The 19,672-nt window shown below is 37.1% G+C and overlaps 1 protein-coding gene across 1 annotated transcript in view; it reads right to left on the bottom strand.

The window, feature by feature from the left end:
- The window catches only part of LOC140272899 (syntaxin-binding protein 4), a 67,546-nt gene extending 49,680 nt beyond the window's left edge, over positions 1 to 17,866 (bottom strand). The window contains exons 1-3 of the mRNA XM_072368407.1: positions 17,738 to 17,866; positions 10,401 to 10,474; positions 3,084 to 3,179 (exon numbers count right to left, since the gene is read on the bottom strand). Coding sequence (XP_072224508.1) covers positions 3,084 to 3,179; positions 10,401 to 10,474; positions 17,738 to 17,784 — 217 coding nt within the window. The 5' untranslated portion in view covers positions 17,785 to 17,866. The remainder of the gene's footprint in view (positions 1 to 3,083; positions 3,180 to 10,400; positions 10,475 to 17,737) is intronic.
- Positions 17,867 to 19,672: the final 1,806 nt, after the last annotated feature.

Below are 19,672 nucleotides of genomic sequence, written 5' to 3'. Positions count from 1 at the left end.
CATCCCATATCTCTACTAATGGTCTAGACAAAATATCATTTTGATTCACTGTATAATGTCTAATTTTGCACAAACTTTAAAAAAAAAAACAGAAGAGCATAAGAAATAGGACATACATATTAATTATAGAGATGCAAGTGTGGAGTCCCAGTAACCACTTTTTTTAACTTTGAATTAGAGACCCGATACTCTATCAACTGACTGAAAAGTTACAGCTTTGTCAACTGACATGTTTTTCCAGCATTAATCAAAGAAAAGTGTACTGCTCAGTAGAGGACTGCACCACTGAAGCAGAATGATTAATGGCTGAACTTTTTTCATCTTGATTTACCACAACGTCCATTACCACTAAGTTTTAATGTCCTGCAATATTACAACAATGACTAGCTATATTTCATATATATATATATAGAGAGAGAGAGCTGGGCATATATTTAATTATTTAATCGTGTTAATCGCATGATTTCCTGTGATTAATCACATTGTTACGCAAAATCAAATCATGAATTCAAAAGTAGCATATAACGCACTTTTATTGGAACTGTACACTGAAGGAACTGAAATACTCTGTTGATAAGACAATTCAACGTTGCAGTGCTTACAAATAACTTTCGACTATGCCGTCTGGAAGAACTTTGAAATGAAAATGGCCATGTAAAAAATCCGTAACATTCTTCATGTTTGTTTAGCCTGCTTCAATATCACATGGCGTCATTCTTTACTTTTCTGACTGTTTCCTGTGAGCGCCGCAGCAGTAAGCAACATACCTAGCCAGGGAGCAACAGACGTTTACAATAAAAATAATAAAAACGCCGTTAATCGGAGACAAATAATTGTCGCAATAATGAAATCATTAGTTAACACAAAAAAAACGCATTCATGTGCCCAGCCCTTAGATATATATATATATATATATATATATATATATATATCACTTGCAAATCTGTGCTCCATATCCATCATTTATGCCACAGAGAAAGTAGGCCATGACAATGTTGTGGTCTGTTTTATTCATGTTGTTGTATTCACATGAGAATCTCCAAAAATACTTCTCAGTGGTCTCTCCAGTGGTCTTCAGTCTGACCAATGTCTCACTTCCAATATTCACTTCTACTCTAAACTTCTTCCTTACTATTATTCTCTAATCATTCACAAGACATGCTACTCAAGGACATAAAAGATTTTCGGGTGAGAACATAGATTTTGAGATGTCCTTATACGGTAAAGGGCTACATTGAGGTTTTTACATGGGAAGTAAAACTGGCAGCATAGAAAATGGCTTGCTTGGTCTTAGACTTTATGGTTAATGCTTCCCTGTAAGGCAAGCTTCTTAGTTAATTTATCTTTTTGTAGAAATAATATCATAAAAGAAGTTTAATGCTTATGCAGAGTTCAATCTTCAAACTAAGGCAAGTCACATTTAAAAAAAAAAAAAAAGAAAAAAATTTAAAAGAAAATAAAATGACTATACTTATACAAAAGCAGGTTCTTCATCATCTATGACCTGCTGGAGGTGTGTTGTAATAGTTTCTCTCCAGAGATCACTTCTCTCTGCTGGTCATTCCCTTGCAGCTTTTGGCCAGTGTGTGTGTGTGTAGACACCGACTTTTGGCTGCTGACATTTGTGTTTGCGCTATGCACACACAGATTTAAGATTGAAGAACAGGAACTTCAACTTAAAATCTGATGAAGCAGCACCTTCCCATAGGGTTGCAGTGGTTGTATTGGCATGTTTATTTGTACCTCTGGATATAAACACTGTACAACAATGTGTAGATTTCATCTTACAGTACTGTAACTGACCACATTCTCTATTCCCTTTAAGGATCTTCAAATTAATTCCAACCATATGTTTTTCCTATAATTATGGCTATTGTTATTCTATGTGTCATAATAATTTTGCATTGAAATTTTGAGCTGAATATTTTTTCATATGCATTCCTTCTCTTAGATTAATATACACTATGTTGCCAAAAGTATTCGCTCGTCTGTCTTTCCACGCATATGAAATTGAGTGACATCCCATTCTTACTCCATAGGGTTTAATATGATGTCGGCCCACCCTTTGCAGCTATAACAGCTTCAACTCTTATGGGCAAGCTTTCCACAAGGTTTAGGAGTGTGTTTATGGGGATTTTTGACCATTCTTCCAGAAGCGCATTTGTGAGGTCAGACACTGATGTTGGCTCACAGTCTCCGCTCTAATTCATCCCAAAGGTGTTCTGTCGGGTTGAGGTCAGGACTCCACACCAAACTAGCTCAGCCATGTCTTTATGGACCTTGCTTTGTGCACTGGTGCGCAGTCATGTTGGAACAGGAAGGAGCCATCCCCAAACTGTTTCTACAAAGTTGGGAGCATGAAATTGTCCAAAATCTCTTGGTATGCTGAAGCATTCAGAGTTCCTTTCACTGGAACTAAGAGGCCAAGCCCAGCTCCTGAAAAACAACCCCACACCATAACCCCCCCTCCGGCGCTTTGCATTGCACTTGGTGATGTATGGCTTGGATGCAGCCGCTCAACCATGGAAACCCATTCCATGAAGCTCTCTATGCACTGTTCTTGAGTTAATCTGAAGTTTGGAGGTCTGTAGTGATTGACTCTGCAGAAAGTTGGCGACCTCTACGCACTATGGGCCTCAGCATCCGCTGACCCCGCTCTGTCATTTTACGTGGCCTACCACTGAGTTGCTGTCGTTCCCAATCGCTTCCATAATACCACTGACAGCTGACTGTGGAATATTTAGTCACAAGGAAATTTCACAACTGGACTTGTTGCACAGGTGGCATCCTGTCACGGTACCACGCTGGAATTCACTGAGCTCCTGAGAGTGACCCATTCTTTCACAAAAGCAATGAATTCATACAACTGTGGCCACGGAAGTGATTTGAACACCTGAATTATTTGGATGGATGAGTGAATACTTTTGGCAATACAGTGTATGTTTGCAATCCAAAAAGTGCCATTTCTTCGACAAATTCTTGTAAAAAAACTTTCAGTGCACCATTTCTATCTCATCAGTCTTGAGTCAGAGAGGCTTACCATAACATCACATTTATGCAAATGTGAGCAAAACACTACTTACCGTCAGTTGCAGCAAGGCCACCAGGTAAAATCCGTTTGACATACACTCCAAACTCCTCTCCAGTCAGCTCCTTCACTCCACCAATCACTTTAATTCCTGTTGGAGGAAAAAGTAACAACTTCTCTCACTCAGGGCTTTCAAGTATTTTTTTCTTATTTTAATAGCCAGATGCTGATAATCGTATGAAGACATTGAAACTGAAATGCACAGGGTTACATGCTCTCTTACACTTACTGTTATATAAGAGCTCAGTGGGTTTTTTTTCAGTTTATTCTATAAAGTAAGTCGCTACTGCACTGAAACTTGCATCTCTGTATTACTGTTTCACACTATTTGTACAGTCAACTCTACTAAAAACAGTGCTAATTAGTGTACATAAATTAATAATAATAGGATACAGAGGTACAGATGGGATTTTGAATATTGTTAACTCAGGGGAGTAAGGGGAAGGTCACTGGTCAGCAGTTGTCCTTTTCTTGGTATCCTGCTGACAGAGGAAGACTAGGAGGGTCAAATACGTCAGCTCTGAGGTCATTCTTTGACTTGCAGCAATTATTGGTCATCTTGGACATTTTATGGACAAAATGTATAAATTTCTGTGACTGTGATTCAAAATATGGCTACATGGTAAGAATGATAATTTATTGTATACCTTTATCTACTATTGCTACAGCTTTGTACTTTGCTTTACAAGAGAGACAGGACTGAAAAGGTACAATAATGACTCCATCACCCGCACCTACTAAGTGCTTCATTATGAACTAATCTAGATCTTGAAATGAAATAAGCATACTGTACAATTAAATATATTTTTATGACTCGTATAGATTATCAAAGAAAGAAATCCTGACAACTACAGTGTCTTCTTGGTTTCAATAACCTCACTGTACTTCTGCACCATGTCATTCCTTCACCAATGATATCAAACAATTCATAAGATTTTTCCAGATCTGTGTCACTCTAAACCAACTGTTGTATAGGTTAAATGATAGCAGAGTCTTCAATGTCTTATTCTCCTTTTTATTTGTATGTCATACAATAATAATACACCATATTTGCTAATCACATATTTTGTTTAGTTTAATAAATTAGCCAAAGATTTTGGCACAATGTATAACTTGCGAATAGCATTGTTTGCATTCAGTGGTGCTATTAAATAACCCTGTAAAGTCAGTCTTCTCTCTGCTTTTTCCTTTTTCCATGTCTTTTCTTCTTCACCAGATTTGACCATTTATAGCCAAACAAAAGAAAATCTAACCAAGCCACAATCAAGCTAATTCATCACATGATGATACTAACATTCCTGGAATACAATACAGTGTGACACACTGAACAGAGCACTCTTGAACCACAAAGGTTCTACATCTTGCACTTGAAGGGGATACAGTAAATTCATCCTTGAGATGAGCGCTTCTTCACCTTAAGGCTGCAGTTAGCCTGTTACCACAGTGACAAAGTGGTAACACTAATTGGGTTTGGAGCAAAGGGGCGCAAGTTAATTATTGCCTTTTGGAAGAATGGGGTAATAGAGTTCCACTTCTCAGTCCTCCCTCCTTTTGTACTCTTCTCTAAGGAAAACAGCAACTTGGTCTCACATTCGGCCTTGAAGCAGTCGCTTCCTCCCGCCTATCATCAGATAAGAAAAACATAATTCTAATGCAGGAGCAGCTGGAGCATATACAAAAGACATGCCTCTCTTCATCTCTAGCTTCACAAGTTGTTTTCCAAATCATTTCCTTCTAATAATGTGTCAAGGGAAATATTGTTACTTATGCATTGAATGTTAAACACTTTAAGACCTTGTAAAAACAAATTTAGTGTGCTGAAAATTGTTGTTTAGATGATTTAGAATACCCAAGAAGATACAACAATGTAAAAAAAAAAATAACATGCTTACTGAACTGCAATGGAAAGTTTGTGGACATCTGAGGGTTGAATAACTGAATTCTTCCAGCATGTTTGCCAATTAACTGTGATAGAGATGATTTTCATTTGATTTCCAACACAAAGTGAGGTGTTGTAGGTTTGACTAAATTATGTATGTATTTATTCATGATTTAATGTCTTCTGTGTAGATTAGTAAGAGTATTTACTACAGCAGAGATATATTGTAAAGGGGACTCTAGGGTTTTGTATGTAATTTTACAACAAAAGCAGTACTCCCGCATATGCTCAAGGTCGATGTTAATAAAATGATTTACCTTTCAACTATTAGTGCTGTAGGTAAAAAAAGAATACAGCAGCCTTTCCTTTAACTCTCTTCACATACCTTATACCTTTTACTGCTACATTTAGTACCACTACATACCATATTTATTGCTTCCCTTAATGTGAATGGTGAAGAAATGTTAACAGTAAACATAACAGCCTCTGTTTTTATTTAAAAAGATTTTTATTTAGCTGCACTGTAAATAAAATTATAGTTTTTTTTAATTGATTAAACCTTAACATGATAGGTTTGAAACTATTTTTTCTGAATAATTTTATGCATAGATGGGCTATATTCAGGATTTTATACATTTACACAAACATGATGACTCAGTTTGTGAAAACTGCTTTTTTTTGTGGCATTCATCAAATTACCTACAGCAGAAACCCCTGAACATGGATTGAAATAATTTAAAATGTTCATAATTCAAATTGTTACACACAAATGATTGTTTGAATGTTATGGTACACCCTGCATTAACAATTTGACAAGTTCTCTAAATCCACCAGTCAGTTCAGACCTTTAACCTTGACTTCAGAGGGGATTAAATATGAAAAAAGAAAGGAAATAAATGATTACAATATTTTTTCACTTTTGATTTTAGAGACTTAAAAACATCCCAGTACACCTTCCATCAGATTAGCATACTTGTGCATGGCTTAGAAGCATAAAAAATATCATTACAGTGCCAAAGCCATTCCTCCACCGTTAATATTGACACATGTGCAATATATATATAAATTCTCTTAAAAAATAGCCAATGAATCATTCAGTTGAATAATGTAGCTATTTCAGTTCCATGCTTAGCTTATATGCCATTATCAGCCCAGCAGTTACCTGCAGTGATGACGCATTCCCTCCATTTCCCCACCATGGCTGTCACATAATCCTCCCCATGTGTCTGCACTACAGTTCACTTCACATTACTTTTTCAGCTTCTCTGTTAATAACATAATGAAAGCATAATAGTGGGGACTAGAGGCTCGCAACACAGCAGACCCATATTTATAATGGGACAAATCTGATCCACTAATGCTTTAAGTATAGGCAATTTTTTAATCTGCTGTTCACAAACACAATGCTAGATAACAGATAAAAGCTTTGCAACTCTCCATAATATAATGTATTTACGAACAGTTTATATCGAAGAGGAGACTTTTCCTCACATTATTTCCAAATCTATGAAATGATGGTAATTCCTGGTGAAACCTAGAATCAAAATAACTGAGTTTTGAACATTACCCAGAGAAAGGTGCTTTTATCTTATGCAGTACACACTCTGCGTTAAACAGTTCAAAGTCAGAGTAAGGCGAATACGTTTTATAATAAATTAATAAATGGTTTGAGTTTGTCACATCACATAAATAAAAATGATGATACCATTTGCTCTAATATCAAAATACATAAGTGTATAAGAATAAATGTATGCTCATTACATTATTTACTTCTGAGATGTGCAATGGGGTGTCTTGTAGGGTGTTGCACAACTACTGCCTGTAAGGGCACTAGTTTAGTTGATGCGCCATAGGAGTCGTATTTAAAGACATGAATGAAGATGACGAATTAATTTTCAGAATTTGCTGGTTGATTGCCATGGCTTGTGATCAAAGTAGTTAAAACTTTAACTGCTACAGAAGATATGTAATTGGTATGGTTTGAATTGGGGGGTGTTACACATTTCTTCAAATGGTAAAATGCAAAATGTAAGCTTGTGATTTTTTTTCTGTTCCCTCTAATGCAAAAAAGAAAAGTAGGCTAACATCAAACCTCAACTAAACACTAAATTCGAGAAAGAGAAACCTGCAGTATAATTAATTTTTTCATGAAGCACAACTGTTGAGTTGCCAAATACTTAAATCTTGAAATTTTTTATTTTTAATCTGGGACTACTACGACCAATACAGGTCAAACTAAAGCAGCTCAGGATATAGAGTAGACTGGAGGGTCAGTGGTTTGATCCTGGGCTTCTATATTTCACGTATCAAAGTGTCCTTTGACACTTGAGAACAACATACTAAATTTAATGCTGACAATATCTGTTCAAAAGTTTTCTTGACTCGCTCATTCTGAATGAGTAGGTGTGTCATGTTCATCGTTATACAATCTGTAATGCAATAATACAGAGTTTTTTTAAGTAGTAGATTTTCCAGCTATGCACATTTATGTTTAAATGAAATACATTCACCCCAATTTGACTGTTATTACATGAATATGTATGATCTGTTTCTCCTTGCATAGGCACTTCACTGAGAGCATAGTGATGTCTAGGTGAAGTAAGGATAAAAACAACAGCAGCTCCTGCATTCTTAACCCAGCAGAGTTAAGTGGGTTAGAGCTTTGCCACATGACCCACTTCCCTTCCCAGACAAACACAGTGATAATAGCAAGGATACCTACTTTGCAGAGAAAATCCCCTTAAAAGAAGGGCTCGTAATATTTCAAAATTCATCATCGGGTTGCATCGGTAGAGCGTAGATGACTGAAAAGGCCTATAAAACGAGGCTATTCCAAGCTGGGCAATATTATTTGGATTTTATGTGTAAGAAATAATTGTTTTGCTGGTTATTACCATTTTAACAAAGCATATATTTACTTGTTAAGGAGATCCCTTTTTATAAAACAATTTTTACTTTCACATCTCATTTTTCTAAAATGTGGTAAAGCAAACTCACAAACAAAAAGTGCTAAACCACTGGAACCAAACAAGAAAGAAAAAAACTCCAGTAATAAGTCGTTGTTACAGGTAAAAGTACTAAAGTATTAATAAGTATTAATCTGCTGATGATATTCTACAGAAGTCTTGAATGTCTAGTTTGTGAAAATCCTTTAAACATTTAAACAACATTTTAAATTTTCATCTATATAATGAACTAATTTTGAACCATTTGTTATGTCAAAAATGTTATGTGGATTGACAACACAGCACATTCAGCAAATTTGATGATCTGACAACAGTAAAGTAAAAACAGTGTTAGGATTTGCAACTGTATTTTCATGTGTTAATCATTTTTTTTTTATTTTTTTTTTTATTACACATCTCTCATTAATCTTGTTTCTGATAAAAGCTTAAAAAACCTCTGTCCACCAACTGATTTTTTTGGAATAGTGGATAGTCAATAGAGGAATGTAAATATAACACAAATGATGTTACTCTCTGTCTGCAGACCGTGTAAATACACAACTATTTAAATGTTGTTATTCATAGAGCTTTACAGGTAGGTCCCCAAGTCTAGTTTTTTGTCATTACCAGTATTACTAAAGAGTATATTCGTCTGAGCCTCATAAATTGGTGCTAGTCTAATGAAGACAGGCTTTTAATTGAAACACCAGTTGGTACCTTCTTTTGCAGAATCCCACCATTTTTTTGGGAGTAAACATTTTGATGTTAAATAATATTCTCTAAATTGTATACAAACACAAATGTGCGTATTGTTTGCTGCTTATGGCAAGGACAACATGAGACTCCAAACCTGCTACATGTGCTGAAGACAGTACTGAGACTGTTCAAAGCATTTTTCTGGACAAAATATGTAATGCCAGTATGTGTACAGTGGCTTGGAAAACTATTCACCCCCCTGAGCTTTTTTCCATTTTTTTTGCCTTACCTGTAATTTAAAACAATTTTAATTTTAGAGTTTTATGTAAAGAACCTACAAAAGTTGTCCAAATTGATAAAGTGAACCCCTTTGCTTTGAAGCCCTTAAATAACATCTTGTGCTACCAACTACTTTAATAAGCCACATAATTAGTTAAGGTCTACCTGTGTGCAATCTAAGCATCACGTGATCTCAGGTATACACTGATCAACCATAACATTATGACCACACAACGTTCTGCAGGAAAACCTGCATCCGGGGACTCACATGGATTTCCCTTTGACACCTACCTAAACATTTTTAGCCCCAGCCATGCAGTATGGCAACACCACTCCCCTGACAAACAGCTTTCCACAGAGGGACAGCTCTGAGCCTTGCAAAAACAGCATATCAAAGAGCCTGAGGTATTGCCCTGACCTCTAAACTCTCCAGATACCAATCTGATGGAATGTGATAGCATCCGTGGGAGGCATGCCCAATACGCAAAGACCCTCCCCACAATCCACAGTGCTCAAAGGTTCCCTCGTTGAGGTCCTGGTACAAGACACTCCGGGACACATTCAGATGTTGTCATTATCTAGACAGGGTTCACTCTGACCTTAAACAACATCTGATTCGAGCAGTGTCAGGACACAATATGTGCTTCGAGCAGTGTCAAGGCTCTGCTCTCCCACATAATCCCCCCTGAAATCACTTACTAGGGATTAAAAAAAAAAGAAAGAAATAACAGAAAATTATTCTAATAATAAAAAATGATCAATTGAAACATATCTACCACATTGGAATGAAAAGCATTATAAAAGGGAGTATATGTGTAGCAAAAGCAATGATAAAACAAGGAAATCACAATAATAATAATGAATGAATAATAAAATGAATGAATAATAAAATCCCTGTGGCCAGATGTGCCATGCTCACAGTGACATATCGTTGCTGCTGGAACTGCTGGCTGTACAAAGTACTGACTTTGGGATGCACGCACCAGTTTTTGTTGTTTTTATTTCACTTCACCAATATGAACTTTTTTTTTTGTTGATTTTTTTTTAAAACAAAATATCCCCTAAAAAAACATTTGCATCAGAAAAAAATAGGAAAAAACACCAAACTTGCAAACCACTTTACATCATCTCTTCATTTTCATATATGTGTTATGTTTTCACATATATATATTTGTCTAAGCTTGAAACCTTAGCCAATTATAAATAGCCTTCAGGTCTATGATGGACTGAACATTTTTGAAAGTGTACTTTGTGCCTCTGTTAATAAATGCTGGCCCTCAGGGAACATGAACTGTGTAATCAACTTTAAAGGAAGTAGAGGGCATCAGTACTTGCTGGAACAAAAGGTCTTGCATTTGTTTTGAGAACACTGAGGCTTAAGAACAAGAGAAACAGCCACAAACAGTCAAGTAACAATCTGTGACCCTTCAGAAAGAAGCAGCCAGGTCAATCAGTTATAGGGACAGATATAGGTCACTGTTTTTGATCACTTGAAAGACAAAAAGGAACTTACCCAGGCCGTTTTCACAGTCTGTAAACTCCATGGAATGAACAGCCCGGTCAACTCCATATGGACCCATTAGTGTCCTGTTAAAGATGAAGGAATAAAGAGGAGCAGACAGGGAGAGATAAAAGAGATGAGAAAATACTATGAAATACAGAAATTATTCTGTGGGCTAAATCTGCTTTCTGTGATTTCTTTCAGCTCAAAACTGTAGCTGGAGAGGCTAATGGGAAGCTTCAGTAGCATTCTCAGTGGGAAACTAAACAGTTGGGCCAGTGTTTCAGTTATAAAAGAGAGAAAAGAAAAAACGACTACCTCAATTATCATTAGGCCTCTTAATCTGTTTATTGTGCAGCCTACACCTTTTACTTTCTGTACTTATTACTGCATACTGAAGAATTGCATTAAAGTGGATGGATCCAATGACTCATTGCTTTAGGCAATGATTGCTGAGGAAACAGTTATGTTGAATTTTATTCAGCCATTTAATTCATTCATTTTCTATACCAGCTTTATTCTATTCAGCATAATCCTTAGTTTATGCTTCGCCTTAATGTCGTCATTGAGCATTCAAAGTTCTGCATTGAGGGAACACATTGCTCTGCAATTCACCATGCTGGTAGGTGTGGCTGTGTGTTTGTGTGGTTTCAGGGGTTATAGCCGAATCCTTGCTTTTTCTTCCAGTCACAGTTAACAACAGTAAACAATGGCAACCAAGGTGGAGTAGCTGTATTTGCAGTTGGAGCGCATCAATATTGAAGAACAAATGCTTATATTGCAAATGTTGAAGCGCAGGCGACCGAGAAGACGTTTGCGGAGGTGGTCTGTGCAAGGCTTAACGGGTGAATTTACAACACTGGTTCACCCACTGAGGGACCTGGATGAACAAATGCACTTTCGATACTTTCGAATGTCAACGGGCCGATTTGACAAGCTTCTTTGCCGTGTACAGCCATTAAGACCGGAAAAAGCAACTGCCGGAAATGACGTTCTAAGCGGACCAATCACAGTCTTTATGGTCCACGTCAACGCGACGTGTAGTTAGAATTTTTTGGAGGTGCACAGGGGTCCACATCAACAGCGTCGGGGTCCACATAGCTGTCCACATAGCTGCCATCGAAATGACGGAGAAGTATAAATTACGTTTAACCCAGCTGCCACTGAGTGAAAGGTAGTGTATACCTGGACAGGTCATCAATCCATCACAGGGCAAATACAGTGATAAACAAGGAGGAGGAAGCCAGATCAGTCAGAGAAAGTCCATGCTGGCTCAGGGACAACATGCAAATTCTACACAGAGGCCCCAGCAGAGATTTGGCAACAGCACTAACCACCTCACCACAGTGCTACTTCTATTCAAAGCTAAATAATAGGTTAATACTGTTTAATCAATAATGCTCTGGCTCAGGAAAACGTAGAGGGCCTCAACCTAAAGTAAACTGAAATGGAAATCTTCGTGTCAGCTTACAATAAGACAGTAAAAACAAAACATAAAAAGCACCACACTGTTTAAACTGCAGTGAACAGTAAACCTAATTTAAACCTAAATAAGGCCTACTCATAAAAACTGCCGGATAGTAAGAACTGAATCCAGTTTCCTCCACAATGATAAGAAGTGAGTTCATCTTGGTTACTATCATCCTCCTGGGCTGAAAATCGGTCCGACTCCGGCCCTGACTATGTAATGTCAACCTCAGACTGTGGAAATCACCACAGTATGTGGTACACTGATGAATACATGTATCTATGAAAAATAAGTCTTTCAACCTTGACTGTTTATTGAGGTGCAACTCTGAAAAGTTTGTCCAAATCAGATCAGTCCAACATGTAAAATAAACATATTGTATGCAGGGACATGGGTTAATATCCTGTAATATTTGGAGCTGAAAAATGCACCTCTGCTTACACCACCAAAAAGGAATAAGATTCAAACCATGTTGCTCATCCGTGTATATTTTTATCTTAAAAGCATCTTAGCACTGAGCTCTGACTTTAAATACTTTATTCAGGAACTTGAGTTTTTGTGTGAGTATGTGGCGACAGCATCCGTCCAGGTAGCAGTCCTCTGTCTTGACAGGGTTTATTAACCTCTTGGAAATTGCATTCATACATTACAAAATAACATTCCCAATTAAGTTTGAGTGTTTTTTGCTCTTTCAATTATATGCCCTTGTGCAAACAGTCAATTCTTTAAGCAGACATGTTTGTGTGGTTTGGGCAATGAGAGTCAATTGGTTAAGGATAGATGGTGGTTTTGTTTAAATTATTGTTTTGTGTATTATTGTGGAGATGTGTATTTAATCAGATTGTGAAGACAAAAGTTAGTCAAAACCTTCAAGTCTGTGACAAGAATAAAGGCTGAGCAACCCTGTAGTCTCTACAAGTGGATTACAAAAAATGCTACTTCATTACCAACAAGGTTTCAGAGCAATAAACTAATATAACACAACCTCATTAGAGAAGCAATCACAATACTAAATTAAAAGAAGCAAACAAAACATGCTACAACCTACATTCTGTAGAATATCTAAGATATACCTTATTAATTCCTAATAGTAGGTGGAAGGGTTTCAAATAACAAGTTAATTGCTCACAAATATATGTGAAAAGTGTATTTATTCTTAATATTAGCATGGTCAAATAATTATACCAAGTTTTGTTTTTTTACACACAAGGAAATGATCTTCGACAATTATTTGTCAAATAGTTTAATGCCAGTCAAAATGACAACATCCAACCAAAGACTAGCAATTTATTTTTTTCAAAAATTGATCTGCTGGCCTGTCATAACTACATTGGTGAAAAGGCAAAGGCTTTGCATATGAACATATGGACTGGAGTAACTTTGTGACTATGATCCCTAAAAGATAAAATTTTAGATATCAACAATATCCAATGATTTATAGGCCTATATAATGAGGACCATCTAAATAAAGACTGTAAGCACGACAAACCATTGAAAAAGCATTAGTATGAGTGATTTTCTTTAAGCATCAGCATTGAATTAAAGCTTCTTTTTTTCAGATAGAAAATCATTAATTATTATCTATTTGGTTATTATATAACTTCAATTAACAACTTTTGGGTTCCGAATCATCCTAATGCTTTCATGAAAGTTAAGTAAAAAATTCAACCAAATCTACTTAAAAACAGGTGGATGAAGAGGCTTACAATAATTATAAACATAATTCAACTTGACTCAGATGATGAAAAAAAATAAATAAATTAAAGAAGAGAAAAGTAGAGGTGCTCTGGGATTTTGCAAGGTCTCATGAACTTGATTAATCTTTCCACAGGATATTTTATCAAGAAAATCAATTTAATGAAATTAAAGTGTGAGTTGAGTTTTCCATTAGTGCATTAGGAACACTTTAGCGGAAAATTCAACAGATTATTGCACTCATTTTGAGAATTTTGAGCAAAGTCTAGTTCCAGATTAACATTTCAGCTGCATTTGATTTACCGGAATCTAACTGACATCCTGTCAGTGAAACAATCAGGCTGAGTAGGACACTCCCTCAAATTAAAACATGTACATGAAGCAAGTGAGTAAGGAGCAGCATGTGCTATTCTTAATATCTGAAAATGTGTGAGGCTTTATTGATATGAGGACAGATAATCTGTACCACATTGTGTTACCTTGGTAAGGTTAATACACATTGTCCTGTGAATTCTAAAGGAAGTTAGAGGGCACACTCGCTGATGGCAGATTCCTCTCACTGACTTGCTGTCCTGGGGCCCGGGTCCACTGCACGGCCCATGTGTGGGCGGCTGGGTTCCCGGGGGACCTCTGCCCTATGCTTATGGGGGCTCTGTCCGGGGGCTTCCTCTGCAGTCTTCTGGGTGGATGCATGGTTGCCGCTGCGGTGGGCTTCCTGGGTTCTGTGCTCTGTGGGGGCTGCTGGTGGCCTGGGTCTTGTGGCCCTCTCTGCCTGCTTCTGATTGCTTGGGGGGGCTGTGGATTGTGGCTCTGTACACGTATAAAGTCATAACTAAGCACGGTTATCATGTAGGTCCTGTGCCATGGGTGTTGCATGTTCTCACACACACACACATTCATTAGTCCAGTAGCATGCTCTCTAAGCAGTTATCCTGTGGTTTCAGGTCATCTATATCCACAGCTGTGTTGTATGCGATTGCTGCTTCTTGTGCTTGTTTTTCTTTGTTTGTGTGTTTGTTTTTTCTCTGCTTGTCTGCTTTCAGGTGCTCCTGGTGGCTCTAAGGCTGGATTCCCCTCAGAGGCCATGGATTGTCGTCTGTTTTGTTTTTTACAGGTGTAGCAGCTGGTTGTCTGGTTTTTGTTTCTATTTTTGTTCTGTTTCCTCTTCTTCTTTCCTTGTCCCCCGGTCCGGTTCGGCACTATTACATGTTATATATTGTAAAAATAAATAAATAAATGGGCAGTTGATGGGCATCAAGGGGAGCTTTACATTTATAAAACTTCCCTTGGCAAAGCAAATCTGTTTGGCATAAAAGGTATTCAGACTACAATTCTGCTGCCATAATGCAGGACAGGACAAGGGGGGAAAAAAAAGATTCCCCTCACTGAGTTCTTTTGCTTTTATGCCTTCCAGCCTACATATAAAACTATGGGCTTGTTAAATCTAATGAATATATTAGTTATCAAAGACAAGTAGGCTATTGTGGAAACCACAGTAGCAATGATGTTTTATGGAATGAATGTTAATGGCTTCCATTGACTTTGGGTCAGTATATTTTAATGATATGAAAGAACACAAAAAGACCCAAATGGCCTACGAAATGTATAGGGATATACTGTCGGCTCAGATTCAGCCAAATGCAGCAAAGGTCATTGGCACGTCACAGCACAGATGGTCAACCGAAACATACAGTGAAATCAACCAAGGAGCTTTTGAAGAATCAAGATTAAGAAGAATTTTATTTTCTGAACACAAAACTAAAGACAGAAAGACCAATTACCAAAGAACAACTAAGGACAGCTGCAGTAAAGGCTTGGCAAAACATTAAAAAGGAGGAAGCCATTACTTTGGTGGTGCCCATGGGTTCCAGACTTCAAGCACTCCTTGTCTCCAGTTCTCTTGCAGTTAGATTCAATTTGAGATTTGGGAGCTTCATCTTGCTCCAAAATGTCGATTTGTGGGTGAAACACAAAAGCTCAATGATCAAATCCACATATAAAATTTCACATCAATCCCAAACTAATAAGCACAGATGGTTTTAGGTGTGACAGGACTCAACATATGCATCTCATATTCACTGATTAGCACTGTGTGGTTCCACTTGGTTCATCTGATTGATTGAGGCTGGTTTATGGCATTGATGGGCAGGTGCTCATTGAGTCAAGTATTTTTTTAAGTGCCTGGCTTTTTCCAAATGGCTTCAACTGAGGACATCCAGATTAATCTGTGAGTAGAACTAAGTAGTAAAAGTCAACAATATCTTAATGGTTAAGCTAATTTGAATCTTTGAAAATAGAGGTTCTAGTAGCCCGGTCGGTATCAATGCCAACTCATCAAATAATATTGCTATGTTAGGACCCCACTGAGCTACAATGTCACAGAGTAGAACAGGTCATACCCTTTGCTGTCCTCTCTCAAGCTCAGAGTGCGAGTGTTACAAAAAAGTGTATTTCAAGCAAAAACATTATCTTAATTTTTTAAAAATAAATTCTGTATCTAACTAACCAAGTTTATAACTATAGTTTATAATTAAAGGAAGTCTGCTCATACAACTCATATCAATTATGTAAGTGTATGTTGAATATGTTTTGATAAACAGCTACAGCAAGAATGTATTTTGTACAAGTCCAAATATATCAAAAACCAACTATGAATACTCAGAATATAGTCTTGTGTATCATTGTGAAGTAGATTGCGATTTTCACTGCAACTTTAAGAAAGAAAAATGGTTATCTTCGGCCAAAAGAGAGGATCTACATCCACACCCAGAAATGCTTTTGGAGCCATTTATAATTGCTTTGGTTTATCAGGATGATTTGGCAACAAATTTGTAAAGTCAAGGAAGATCAGAGATTTAGCCCTTAATTTCTTTTCTTAAACTTTGTGTTTGGGCTAGGTCTAAAAACTGGATTTGTCCTTCAGTTACAGTAACAAGTGGGATTTAATTACACAACAGGTGCCCAACACTTAGACATGGCCAAGAATGCTGTGATAAGTTCAGTAACACAACTGCCTCAAGGTATTCCACAATGTACCGTACACTTTTAGTTGCATGCTTTGAGAGAAAACACATGAATTCAATTTTAATATATATATACTCTATATGGAAAGCCATTAACATCAGCTCAAATGATGGGCATTGGGTTGTCACTGCCAGCTATTCAGTAGAAGGAAATCTGAATACTGCAGTAATCACTTCTACAGGAAACCGATACAACATTTTGCAAAGCAAGAACATAGCCAATGTAAAGATATTGTGGAACCAGTCTGGACCTTTAGCCAGTGTTCAACACTTCAACACAAAACTGGGTAAAACATCCATCGTGCATCACAGACCCGTGTTATAAGTACGTCTGCTTATTAAATGCTATTAAGCTTTTAGGGACATAAAGGAGCTTTTAAATATTTCTGCTAGTAGACTAAAATGGACTCAAATAATGCATTCAATAATACAATAAATTGTCGCTGCACTGAAAATTTTAAATAATAGAATTTGCTATGAGAGAATATAGATCATCGATTAAAAAGTGCTTGACAGTCAAACTGCCTCTCGACATAAAATATTAGGAGCTTATTTTTGCATTTTAATACATTAAAGCTGACAGTAATGTTAAGAAGGTGCATTATTAGTAAGTGCTAGGAGTTCATTTGCACAATATTACCTATAAACTGAAAAAAGTGCACGAAAAGATTGCCTTTATAGACAGAACATTGGGCAAAGCGCACATCTCGTGGCATGGAATGGCCGTTATTCCGCAGACACATCAAATCCACGCAGCTCTTGTTACACAGCCCAACCGCTAAAGACAACAGATGGAGAGGGGCTAACCCTTCAGTGCGATATCTGCAAAAATAACACCAGCAAAAACAAACCGTTTTACAGGTTTCTTGCTTATGTTCCTCCTCACATAGCGAATAACTTTAAAAAAGAAGCCAGAAAGCTGCAGCATGTGGGCGACTTTAAACAATTACTTTAACTGCTCGATAAGCCATCGGCTTAAAATGTTCCCCTTCTATCAACAACAGTCTTCGATCGACAAACTTCAGTCAGCAACTTTCTATGGTCTCACTTTGTTTCCTCTATGAACGCCGTGTCCCTTTAATTACACCTACAGACACTGAACAGCGGCTGAAGAGGACACCCAGCATCATCGAACACTTTAACGCAACAACTCGTCTCCTTACCTGCTAATAATGACAGCCCCTTTATACATGACCGAAAAGGTTGGCATTTTCTCATGGAGCCCGCTTTTTGGTGAAACGAACGGTCGGTCGCCAGCTCTCAACCATCAGCCAGCAGCGACATGATGTTCTGTCTGCACAGGCAGCCTGCAATTCCAGTGAAACAAGCTGTCCGCTCCGAACATCCCTACCTTGTCCCACACGTTAAATCTCTTACATAACTAAAGTCGCCGAAAACCTTTTTTTTTTTTAAAAAAGGGGTGGAAGTGATTTAGATGATTTGTTGCTTGAAACAAGAGTTAAATGTGGAATCAGCCAAATGTGTCCACTTTACAAAACCAGTCATAATAATTACTATTCAGTTTGCCTCTGTTAGAGTTGGTGAATGTATTACTGTATGAACATTAAATCTAACATGATTTGATACAGATTTTTACATATAAAGTGATGGCATGAAGTCATACAGATACATGTTTCCTTTTGTTTTTAAAAGGCCTACAATAGAGATATACTGCCCTTAACCAACTGCTTGTTGACCTGTGGAACGCTGAAACAGAGCAGGATGAGCTTAGACGCCCTTAAACATAATAATGTGTAAGTGCCTCCATCTCCATTTTGAAACTACACGATAATCTGCAGGTGACATCCATTACTCAGTATTGTCATTTTCATTCAAACCACTGAACATCTGTGTTTTGTTGCTACCTGTTTAAGGTGAAGCTAGAAAACAGATTTTCATTGCCATTCTTATTTTTATTTTTCAATGTGAGAATAAATGCCATGAACAGAAAAAGACATTTTCCCCATAACACAATTTTCACTAAGTTTTGCATTAACGTGTCTGCTTTAAAGGGCCTTCTTCCATTTGCTTGGGTTTTCATAATCCATTTTGACCAATTTCATGCAACATGCTTCAGGCCACAAAGTAAAAGAAATAAACAAAACTATTGGTCATTACACACAAAGACACGAAACAGGGGGAAGGGGAATTATATGTTACTGTTATGACAAAATTGATGGAAGCCATTTACTAAAACAGCTCAATATTGTGTTTTTTTCTCACCCATTGTTTTATTCATTGCATTAATCATCATATAAGGCGGTTATGGGTACAACAGGCTACTCCAAACAGGTACTGATCAAATAAACACACAGAGACAACCAATCATGGTGAGAAAACATGTACATCTACCAATAACAAAAACTAGTTCATGTCAATGTAATATCACAGGAAATGTTATATATCCCAGTGCTATCATTGTAAAATATGAATCTATTGTGTTTCAGAGAGTACAGTGGCTAAAGGCCACAAACGTGTTCACAATTACAAAAAAAAAAGAATTACATAAAAAGTAAATGTGCGGGACACAAAAAAAAGCTATAAAATACTGGCTTGAAATGTACCTTACTTGCATCTTCAGTCCTGAAAACAAATATCATCATAAAACTCAATACATATCTTAGTCTGTGTTGAGACTAATCCATTCATGTCATTCATAACAAGGAAACAGCATTATTGATGTCAAGCTTAACACATTTGAATATTTGCTAGAACACCATCTTAGCTTAGTGTAGCCTCTAAGTCCTTGGCATGTAGGTAAGTATGTTCAGCCTAACTGAAGATGAAAGAGATAAAAACATACCTGGCAAATCCTAGAGGCACTTTCAACCTTTGGAACATGTTGCTGATTTTGAGGGAAAGGCTGGATGTCACCCTCTTATTGTTAACATTGGTTTAGCATATTCCCTGTCATGGTGCACTACAGCTGCCCAGCAGGTTCAAAGGGTACCAATTGAGGAAGAGACAACAGGCTTATTGCAAAAGGATAATACACTCAAATCCATATGGCATGCCGACATGCTAAATATAGGCTTTCATAAGAGGGCTACTCAAATATTCCAAACGGTGAGCAGAGATTATGTTACATTTTACAGAAC

This window comes from Leuresthes tenuis, unplaced genomic scaffold (assembly GCF_036924035.1).
Source record: "Leuresthes tenuis unplaced genomic scaffold, fLeuTen1.0.hap1 SCAF_17, whole genome shotgun sequence".
NCBI lineage: Eukaryota > Metazoa > Chordata > Actinopteri > Atheriniformes > Atherinopsidae > Leuresthes > Leuresthes tenuis.
This window is presented reverse-complemented; position numbering and strand designations above follow the sequence as displayed.